Here is an 11766-nt window from a genome sequence, read left to right as displayed (position 1 = left end):
ATGGTGCACCAGCACTGGGGCTCCCCTACTATACTATGAGCTGAAATAGCTAAGAGCTGAAATCACAAAAGAGCTGACGTTATTAAGAGCTGAGATCACTGAGTGCTGTGTTAACTAGTGGGGGGAGCCTGAAGCTATATTGCTCAGCAGCTGGCGGAGCAATTTGTGAGGACGACTGGAGGAGCAGCAAGTGGCGTGGAGCCTTGTGGGGCCGGTTGGAGTGGCCCAAGGAACGGCGAGCGGAGCTGTTTGCGGGGACGGCTGGAACGGCTTACAGGTCGGTGAGCGGAGCGGAGCAGCTTGTAGAGCGGAGCAGTTCGTGGGATGGCAGGAAAATGGACTGGCTCGTGGTAAAGGCTGCGATGGAACCCCCACGGAGAAACAGACGGCTGGCCAGCCTTGGATCACATAAGGTGCCCCTTAACACCCTTCTGCCCATCTAAGTTGGCAGCAACAAGGGCCGGGTTCTGTATCTAGGGGTTCCGTTTCAATTACACAATGCAAAACCGGCTCGAGCCCCCACCCAGTGACCTGGGACAATTACATACCACCCCCCTGGGTACCTCTAAGAGGCAATACTTCCCCTCTCGCAAGCACGGAGTTTGAGTGTAGCAGAAAATGTTTAATAACATGAGGTAAACGATATCAGCATAAAACTGGAAAAACACCACAAACAGGATTCATAACACAAACCATGAGCAAAACCCACCCCAGCAAATTGGGCTGTGTCCTTTCCCTTTGGTTCCAGCAACCCAAAAATCACCCAGAGTCCCCAAAGTCCAACACCCCCAAGTCTCTTGGGTCCAGCAACCACCGAAAGTCCAAAAGTCCAACAACCCCCAAAGTCTCTGTCCCTGGTCAGTGCAGCCCCAGAGTAAAAGGGGGGGGGCATGCAGGGTGTTAAGGGAGCAGAGCCTGGCGTCAACAGAGGCCGAGGAAAACCCTTCTAGGGGGTGATGCAGGATGGGGGGACTTTATGACTGATGGGATGAAGGGGGTTCCATGTTGTTATGTTGCGCAGTTTTTTCCTTATCCCGCAATGATCCCCTAGTTCCTTTGATGATTGGAGGAAAACAGTATGATTGCTTATTAGATACAGGAGCCACCCTTTCCACCCTTACTGATTTGTATCTTCCTAAGAGTGGCAAAATCGAACATGTTATGGGAATTGAAGGAAATCCTTTTTGTTGTCGGATTTCCAAACCTTTAAACATACACATAGGGCCCCTGTCTGAGGAACACGCCTTCCTACTTACCCAAGGACTAACCAGTTTATTGGGACATGATTTGCTGTGCAAACTCCGGGCTACTATTCACTGCTCTGACCAAGGCATTCTTTTGAGCCTGCCAGATGACTCTGTCATCCCCTTAATGGCTCTAATGAATCCCGAAACTCCTTCATATTTAGCAATGCTTCCCAGGGATTTGGAAAATGCTGTCCCACCTTGGGTATGGGGAACAGAAAACACTGACGTGGGATTACTAAAGTCAGCTGAGCCAGTTGAGATATGTGTTAGGACAGACATAGACCCCCCTCGCATTCCCCAATACCCTCTCCCATGAGAGGCAATAAAGGGACTGACTCCCTTAATTGAGTCATTTTTAGGGGGTTGTCCCAGATATCATGGGGGCGTCTCCCTCAGGGGTATATGGAATCCCCCGCTATATTTTCAGCTGTCTTGCACAAAGATTTGCAAGATGTAATTCTCCCAGGACAGTCCATGTTGCTTTTGTATTTGGATGATCTTTTATTATGCTCAGAAACACAAGAGATTAATGAGCAGGACTCAGTAGAGTTTTTATGTGCCTTAGCAATGAAAGGACACAAGGTGTCACCCTCAAAGATTCAATATTGCTCACAGGAGGTGAAATATTTAGGGCACATACTAAAACCAGGAAAGAGAAGCCTTGCTCAGGAAAGAATAAGTGTCATTTTAAATGTACCCCAGCCCAAGACAAAGAGACAGTTAAGGGGGTTCCTCGGCATGGCAGGATTCTGTAGGTCCTGGATTCCTGGGTATAGGGAAATGTCAAAACCATTAGTGCAGATAACCACCAAGGATAAACCTGACCCAGTGAAATGGACTAAAGATGCTACCAAATCCTTTGAGAGAATCAAGACAGCCCTTGCATCGGCACTTGCCTTGGGATTCCCAGATTATAGGAAACCTTTTACCTTATTTGTTCATGAAAGGGTGGGGGTGGCCTCTGGTGTTCTTACACAAGCTTTAGGATCACAGCGACGGCCTGTGGCCTATTTTTCAGCATTACTGGATCCTGTTGTAAGAGGAGCAGTAGAATGTCTTAAAGCCCTAGCTGCTGCAGCTTTGTTAGTTGAGAAAGCTCAAGAGTTGGTAAAAGGACACCACCTAGTGGTAAAGTTCCACATGCTGTTACTCTCCTTCTAAATTAACGAAACACCCAACCTTTCACTAATGAAAGATTGACTAGAGTATCAGTGGATGGTGTAGACCTTGCCTGGACTGAAACTTAAATTCACTCAAAAAGGAACCCCTAGATAAGGTCCCCAAGGAGGGAGCAACGCTTGTTGGCCGACCGGCAAGGCCAACCCGAAGTAGATGACTACAGGGCAATCAAGGCCCTAAACGACTGATATCAGAGTTTTCGATGGATATAGAAGATTGGACTGTATTATTTGGATTAGCATTTATTGCTCTTTTTTTCTTTGTTGGTATTTTAACCTATTGTGAAAATGTTTCCTCTGTTGATTTCGTTGTTTTCCCCTTCCCTTTCTTATGAGCATAATAATTTCATTAGATTTAGCCATGTGGTGAGGAATAGAATCCCAGAATGGAGGAATGACTCATGCTGGGTGTGCACCTTGGTGCCTCCCGATGCAGATTGAGGACTTTCTTTCCTTCCTATCCCTTTGATGGCTGCAAATATTACTCATTCAAAGATGTATGTTACTCCCCATCGGGCTACAACTCATACTTGGCAACAAGAAGGTATAAGCCCTAACTCCAGGTATTTGTTAACCTTCAAGGCGCAGGGTGAGTGGTGTCTCCTGGGGAATGGGCCAGGCCTGTTTTAGGGAACAGTACTTGCAAATACTATGTGGGCCCAGATGGTGATGGAGAGTGGGCCACTCCCCTCGTTTATTGTTTTGACACCACTGACGACATTAACCGCAAGAATGTCTGCGCCAATAGTGTCTGCTATGAAAGCTGCACCATGGTATGGGAAAACTCCTATGGAAAATGTCTGTATGCAGGCAGAAATGTAGAGACGAAGACATCTCCTCGGAGCACGGGCCTATTGGGTTTACGAGACGTTATACATCCCTGTTACAAAAAGCGTTGGGAGTGACACGGGATGCGCCTCCCGGCCCTGTTCCAGCAGGGTTCGGTTCTTACTGGGTGTATGGGAATAAAGCCTATCATACCTTCCAGTACACTTAGCAGGTTCTTGTTATCTTGCCTGGTTGTTACCCCCCACTTGTATTGTGAAACAATTACATAAAGGCAAGATTAGAAATGTAAGGGACACTAGCAAACCTCAAGCTGAAGAGGATGCAGCCCTCGAACCAGTGACGTGGACAACATTCCCTAGTAATCGCAGACTTAGGAGAAGGGTTATAAGACTCCAGGGTATTTTATAAATTATGGCTAATGAGGCTGCTACCATAGTTACAAATCAAGCCACTAAACTTAAGCAGCTTAGACAGTTAGCTTTACAAAATCGTATGGCTTTAGGCAAGAGTTTTGTGTATTTGTGAATGACACCTATAAAGATACCTTTAACAGAGCAGCCCACTTAAGAGACATCGCCCGAGACAGGTCTGATGAAGATAGCTGAACACATGATTGGTTTGATGGTTTATTTTCCTGGTTCCCTTCCCTAACGGGCTGGTTAAAGGGACTCCTGAAAGGAGGTGTTAAGATTTTACTGATGATTGTGTTTTGTGTGTTTAAACTGTCCATGTGCATAATGTCTAAATGTGCTAGGGCAACTAGCAAATCAAAGGGAATATTTCTCTCTTTACAAGAAAGACGGGTTTTGGCAAAGGCGGGAACCACGCCAGATGCCGATATTCTGACCCCTACGTATTTGCTGTAACACTCCTACAGCTGTGAAAGTGTGATCATGAGCCCATTATATGGGTCATGATCAAAGGGGGGAAATTGATATAAAATTATTCTACTTAACTGCCAGGGGGCAAATTTGTCACGTACACATGTGAAACATGCAGCGTCAGCTATATCTTAACTCAGGAAGTTCCTTCGAGAGGAAATGTAGCCAAACTCCAAACCTGGAGACAATGGAACTTTCTGTGCCTGCGTTCTGTAGATAACTAACTGCTTGGTTTGCAAAGTAACGCAAGGGGGGAGCAAGTAGATGAACAATAAGGGGTCATAAGAGGGGCAGATACATGTAGCTTGCTAATTATGTATGGTAATGATAGCAAATTTTGGCCAATCATAGGCTATGTCTTCACTACCCGCCGATCCGGCGGGTAGCAATCGGTCTATCGGGGATCGACTTACCGCGTCTCGTGGGGACGCGGTAAAATCGATCCCTGATCGCTCTGCCGTCGACTCCGGAAATCCACCTCGGCAAGAGGCGGCAGCGGAGTCGGCGGCAGCGCGGCAGCAGTTGGCTTTCCCCCGTCCTCACCGCCAGGTAAGCCGACCTAAAATACGCAACTTCAGCTACGGTATTCACGTAGCTGAAGTTGCGTATCTTAGGTCGGAACCCCGCTGTAGTGTAGACCTAGCCATAGAGCGATAGATTATCATAGTCAACTGCATATAATGCTTTGGTGTAAGTGTTTTCTTGTTCTTGCTGACTTATGAGCTCGAACCCAATTGCAATTGAAATAAACGGATCGCCCCTCCCGGGGCTCCTTGCTTGATTAGCTGTGTCCGTCTCTCCTTATTCCTCAGCTGGAACGGACTGTTAGTTTTAAAGGTGCCACAGGACTCTCTGTTGCTTTTTACAGATCCAGACTAACACGGCTACCCCTCTGATACAGGAATTTCTATGACACCTTTGTTATGACAAACTGCTCTGTATTTTTGGGGCAACGGTTCATTTTGCTTATGTGGTGTAACCTATTTTGTTCAAAGTTTCTGTGGTGAATGAAGTGTATAGAAGTTTAATATTGCAACATGAGTGTCAATAAAAGATGTAAAAGCATCAAGAGAAAGTGAAAGTCCTACTGGGTTCAGGAGGAGTTGGATCTGGCTCTAAATTAATCAGCCCCATAGACTTTTTAAATAATATTTAGTATACATTCTCTGTTATATCCCATTATATGTGGATGGGTTGTTTTAGATGCCATCTTCGCTAAAGTTGGTAAGGTCTGACACAGTGAAATTTCAAGAATACAAGTAGGTGTAATTCTCAACAAATTATTTAACAATGACACAGACTTACACCTACTTGCATTCTTGAAGTCTCACTGTGTCAGGGCATGGCTACACTCACAGATGTAGAGTGCCGGGAGTTAAACCAGCCCTCGTAGGCAGCAGCAGGGAAAATGCTGCCGTGTGTTCACACTGTCAGCTGCACGTGCGGTGGCATGGCCACATTTGCGGCACTTGCAGTGGCATTCGGAGTGGTGCATTATAGACAGCTATCCTACAGAGCACCTCTTCCCATTCTGGCGCTGAGGCTTGTGGGAAGGGGAAGGAGCGGCGCGGGGCATCCTGGATCCTATCCCAATGCTCTGTGATGCATCGCTTTACATCCCAGCAATCCCTGTGCTTCCGTCCACATTTGGCGCCATCTTTCAACGGTTTTTGTACTGCGCGCTCTGTCTTCCCTTTTGGTCTGCAGGAATGGATCCTGAACTGCTGAGGAATATGCTGATGGGTCTCACCAGCACATCACGAATTGCAGTTGAGTTACACCTTAAGCTCCAAAGTGACAGTGAGGAGTCCGATGATGATGTCAACACGCATAACCTCATATGACATGAGATTGCTTGTGGCATTCACAGACATGCTCACCACCGTGGAACGCCGCTTTTGGGCTTGGGAATCAAGCACTGAGTGGTGGGATCACATCATCATGCAAGTCTGGGATGATGAGCAGTGGCTGCAGAACTTTCGGATGAGGAAAGCCACTTTTATGGGATTTTTTTGCTGAGCTCTCCCCCACCCTGCGGCGCAAGAACACGAGATTTGAGAGCTGCCCTGCCGGTGGAGAATCGTGTGGCGATTGCAGTCTGGATGCTGACTACTCCAGACAGCTACCGATGGGTCGCTAACCAGTTCGGAGTGGGCACGTCTACTGTTGGAATCATGTTGATGCGAGTGTGCAGGGCCATCAATTGCATCCTGCTCAGAAGAACAGTGACTCTGGGCAACGTGCGTGACATTTGTGGATGGCTTTGCACAAATGGGTTTCCCTAACTGCGGAGGGGTGATAGATGGCACACACATTCCAATTCTGGCACCAGGCCACCTAGCCTCCGAGTACATAAATCAGAAGGGGTATTTCTCTATGGTTCTCTAGGCGCTTGTGGGCTTTTCACAGACATTAACACAGGCTGGTCTAGAAAGGTACATGACGCACGCATCTTTCGGAACACTGGCCTGTTCAGGAAGCTGCAAGCCTGGACTTTCTTCCTGGACCAGAAGATCACCGTAGGGGAAGTCGAAATGCCCATTGTGATCCTTGGAGACCCCGCCTACCCTTTAATGCCATGGCTCATGAAACCACACACAGGGAGCCTTGACAGCAGCAAGGAGCAGTTCAACAACAGGTTGAGTCGGTGCAGAATGACTGTTGAGTGTGCTTTTGGCCGTTTAAAGGGCCGCTGGTGCTGTCTGTATGGGAAGCTGGATCTGGCCGATGACCGCATCCCTACGGTTATAGCCGTGTGCTGTACCCTTCATAACATAAGGGAAGGGTGAAAGCTTCACTTAGGCATGGATCGCTGAGGTTCAAAGTCTAGAGGCTGAATTTGAATTGCCAGAGACCAGGGCTATTCGAGGGGCCCAGCATGGGGCCGTAAGGATTAGGGATGCCTTGAGGGAGCAATTTGATGCTGAAAATCATCAGTAATGTTTGGTGCCCTGCACGGGAGTGAAGTGGTCACAAGGCTAGTAAGCATCTGTGTTTGCTACGTATGATGAACTGATTAGCAGTGCCTTTTGCTTTCCTGGGCTATGCTATCTTTTACTTAATGCAATAAAGAATGTTTCAAAAACCAAAAAATTCATTTATTGAAGAGAAACGCACATGGCGTGACCTATCTGTGCTGTGTGGGAGGAGGGAAGGGGGCATGTTGGGGAATGGAACAATCACAGATTTGCAAATGTCCTGTTATCATATTCTGCCTTCCTATCTGGAGTGCCGAGCAATGAGTGCTGCACTTCAGGCTGGCTAAAATGCATGGTGATAGGGGTTGAGTGCAGTGGGTAAGGGTCATAGTAAGAGCACTCCATGCCTTGCTGAGCAAACAGGAAGGGGACTTTCAAAATTCCCAGAGAATTTAAAGGGTGGGTCTGACGGTTGGTCACCTGAGGACAAGGCAGTAGACTCCAAAAGTGATTACCAGAATGGCTTTAAATTCTCTGGGAATTTTGAAAGTCCCCTTCCTGTTTGCTCAGCAAGGCGTGGAATGCTCTCAGCGCACCTTTCCAGGTGATCCCCAGTATGTAGCAATGGCAAGGTGCTGGACCTCATCAGTGTTTAGGGAGAGGAAGCTGTCCAGTCCCAGCTGTGCCTAGAACAGGCATTGTGGGATGCTTCCTGGAGGCCGATCAGAGTGCTTTAATAGACCAGGGCATCCACACTGGCACCGCGACGCTCCAGTTGGGGTGCAGCAAGCTCTGTGCTCATGAAGGTGGATTACCAGAGGCGCTCCAGCCGCGGAGTCCGGGCGATCTACATGCTTTGCCAGTGTGGATACCTCAGGAGTTAGGGAGCCTGGGGCTGATTTAATGTGCTCCAACTTGCAAGTGTAGCCAAGGCCTCAGACTGTACCAACTTTAGCGAAGATGGCATCTAAACAACCCATCCAAATATAATCTGAAAGATGCATGGAAATACTTAAATTACACAAGAAAAAACAATGAATTTATCAAGAAACAAAATCAGAATAGGTATAGTAGTAAACTAACTTTCCTCAGGTTTAGTTATAAAGAATCCAACTGCTGTAGGTTATTTAGCAGTATTGCAAAAAAGAAAATCCATCTATTTTGTCAAATTAGCTTAAAATTATCAGACCTATCTACCTGAATTCTCTACCACCAAATACAATAGCACACCTGTTCCAGCTGAGAGACTGGTGGAACAATGTAATGTCAATGTCTGTGGGTTTTTTTATTAAATGTTTTGGATAAACTTTAGAACAACAAGAATACCATCAACTTTGGTCATTATCATTGGTATAATGACTGCCTGATGGTTCAAGGCAAATGGTCTTCATAAAATACTTTGGATCTTGAACCTGGGCTTTGAAACTAAGTTATGTGGGTGCATCTTTGCATTGATGTTGTCTGGAGAGAAAGATGAGGAAAAGACAGATTAGGTATTATCTTTCTACTTCTGACTTCATACTAGGTTTCCTTCCCCGCTGCTTGGAAATGCCTTCCTCCTAGTAGGCAACTCCCTTTTCTTTGGAAGACCTGTCATGTCCATGAAGCATTCTGTCTATATCACCCTCCTTGTCTGTTTTCCTGCAATGTATTGCTTTATATTGTACCCACATGTGCCTTTAGATTGTAATCTCTTCAGAAGAGGGACTATTATCTGTTCAGCATATTTTACCTATTTTACAGTGCTATTGATAATAATAAATTACAAACTCCAGAACCTCAGTGTCTTCAACTTAATCCTTATTAGTTGTCAGTATTATTAAGGTGTATATCCTTCGTGGGGCAGCCACCATAGGGGACACATCTAAAACCATTGTATTAGGGGGTTGTAGTACACATACACATTAAGTACTACTCTATGCCCATTTTTTTGGATATGGGTCATGGTAGACATGGAAGGGTTAAACAACTTCCAACTAGTTTTTAATATCTTGAAGAAAGAACAGGGTGCACGAAATTGGATTTAGAAATATTTAATTATATTAAGTTAGTGAAAAGTTTTAATATTTAAACATTCCATTGTAGGGGTGTGAATGGACCATTCTAGTTTTGTTGTATAAAGTGAATAAACAACAAAAATTACAAGCATAATGAGCTATGTAAATTTTGCCGTTTGACTCTTCTGTGAAGGAGAGCTACATATTCTGGCTTCTCCTGGAATCTGTCAATAATTCTTCTGCCTTGAGCAGCAGTAGGTGTGAGAGATCAATGTGTACTGAATGGAGTGCTGCCTCTGTCATACTCTCAGCCCTCCTGAGGAGGAGTGTGTGTGTGGGGGGGAGGGGGGTCTATCTTGACCTTCAAACATGCTGCGTGGCAGTGCCGTAACAAGGGCAAGGCAAGTGAGGCACTTGCCTCAGGCATGCAAAGCTGAGGGGCGCAGAAAAGCCCCGGAGCATCCCTGCCGGAATGAAAGCTGCGCGCGGCTCTCCCGGCTGCTGCTGCCTATGGCAAAAGAGGCCGGCAGCCGGCTGCTGCACGTCAGGAGGGGGTGGGGGGAGGAGTCACACACGTGCGTCACAGCCCTCCCCTCCCCCAGCTCTCACCTGGAGGAGACACTGAGGGGGCTTCCGGTGGGAGACAGGATCATCTGCAAAAAGAACAGGAGTACTTGTGGCACCTTAGAGACTAACAAATTTATTAGAGCATAAGCTTTCGTGGGCTACAACCCACTTCTTCGGATGCATATAGAGTGAAACATTGAGGAGATATATATATATATACACATACAGAGAGCATGAACAGGTGGGAGTTGTCTTACCAACTCTGAGAGGCCAATTAAGTAAGAGAAAAAAAACTTTTGAAGTGATAATCAAGATAGCCCAGTACAGACAGTTTGATAAGAAGCAAGTGTGAGAGTACTTACAAGAGGAGATAGATTCAATGTTTGTAATGGCTCAGCCATTCCCAATCCCTGTTTAACCCTGAGTTGATTGTGTCTAGTTTGCATATCAATTCCAGCTCAGCAGTCTCTCGTTGGAGTCTGTTTTTGAAGTTTTTCTGTTTTAAGATAGCCACCCGCAGGTCTGTCATAGAATGGCCAGACAGGTTAAAGTGTTCTCCCACTGGTTTTTGAGTATTATGATTCCTGATGTCAGATTTGTGTCCATTAATTCTTTTGCGTAGAGACTGTCCGGTTTGGCCAATGTACGTGGCAGAGGGGCATTGCTGGCACATGATGGCATATATCACATTGGTAGATGTGCAGGTGAACGAGCCCCTGATGGTATGGCTGATGTGATTAGGCCCTATGATGGTGTCACTTGAATAGATATGTGGACAGAGTTGGCATCGGGCTTTGTTACAAGGATAGATTCCAGGGTCAGTGTTTTTGTTCAGTGATGTGTGGTTGCTGGTGAGTATTTGCTTTAGGTTGGGGGGTTGTCTGTAAGCGAGGACAGGTCTGTCTCCCAAGATCTGTGAGAGTAAAGGATCATGAAGTGGGTTGTAGCCCACGAAAGCTTATGCTCTAATAAATTTGTTAGTCTCTAAGGCCTGGTCTACACTAGGCTTTTATGTCGAATTTAGCGCCGTTATATCGAATTAACCCTGCACCCGTCCACACCAGGAAGCCATTTAGTTCGACATAGAGCTCTCTTTAAATCGATTTCTGTAATCCTCCCCAACGAGAGGAGTAGCGCTAAATTCGAAATGGCCATATCGAATTAGGCTAGGTGTGGATGGAAATCGACGCTAATAGCTCCGGGAGCTATCCCACAGTGCACCACTCTGTTGACGCTCTGGACAGCAGTCCGAGCTCGGATGCTCTGACCAGCCACACCCCCGGGGGCAGTTTGGGGAGTTTGAATCTCAGTTCCTGTTTGGACATCGAGGTGAGCTCAGGAGCAGTGGCAACGATGCAGAGCTCTCCAGCAGAGATGGCCGTGCAATCTAATAGAAAGAGGGCCCCAGCATGGACTGATCGGGAAGTCTTGGATCTCATCGCAGTGTGGGGCGATGAGTCCGTGCTTTCAGAGCTGCGCTCCAAAAGAAGGAATGCTAAGATCTACGAGAAGATCTCCAAAGCCATGGCAGAGAGAGGCTACAGCCGGGATGCAACGCAGTGCCGCGCGAAATCAAGGAGCTGAGACAAGGCTACCAAAAAACCAAAGAGGCTAACGGACGATCCGGATCCCAGCCCCACACATCCCGTTTCTGCGAGGCACTGCATTCCATCCTGGGTGCGGCCGCCACCACTACCCCACCCGTGACCGTGGACTCTGAGGATGGGATATTGTCCGCGGCCGGTTCCTCGTCGGACATGTTAGCGGATGGGGAAGATGAAGAAGGAGATGAGGAGGACGAGGCAGTCGACAGCGTTGGCACCGCTGATTTCCCTGACAGCCAGGAGCTCTTCATCACCCTTACCGAGATCCCGTACCAACCGTCCCCATCCCTTACCCCGGACACAGAATCAGGGGAAGGATCAAGCAGTAAGTGCTGTAAACATGTAAACATTTATTTAAAACAGAACGGTAATATTTATACTATTAACAATGTATGTTTATAAAAGTGCTGTAAACTAGTAAAAAATAATCAGGTACAAAATAGGAATATTTACAAAGGTAACAAATGGGTTTTCATGATTTCTCTGTCTTAGGCTCTTCTCAATTTAGTCCCAAGTATTTTAAAAATTTTTCACAATGTCCGTTACTACATGATTCCGAGGCCCAAGACGCTCCACTCCATAGTC

The 11766-nt window shown here is 46.6% G+C and overlaps 1 protein-coding gene across 1 annotated transcript in view; it reads left to right on the top strand.

Annotated features, from left to right (window-relative positions):
* The first annotated feature begins 1985 nt into the window (after window positions 1–1985).
* LOC112113878 (multidrug resistance-associated protein 1) overlaps window positions 1986–11766 on the top strand; it is a 112136-nt gene continuing 102355 nt past the window's right edge. The window contains exon 1 of the mRNA XM_026650776.2: window positions 1986–2354. Within this exon, the coding sequence (XP_026506561.2) occupies window positions 1986–2354 (369 nt within the window). The remainder of the gene's footprint in view (window positions 2355–11766) is intronic.

This window comes from Terrapene carolina, unplaced genomic scaffold, assembly GCF_002925995.2.
Source record: "Terrapene carolina triunguis isolate 2854851 unplaced genomic scaffold, T_m_triunguis-2.0 Scaffold93, whole genome shotgun sequence".
Taxonomy (NCBI): Eukaryota; Metazoa; Chordata; order Testudines; family Emydidae; genus Terrapene; species Terrapene triunguis.
This window is presented reverse-complemented; position numbering and strand designations above follow the sequence as displayed.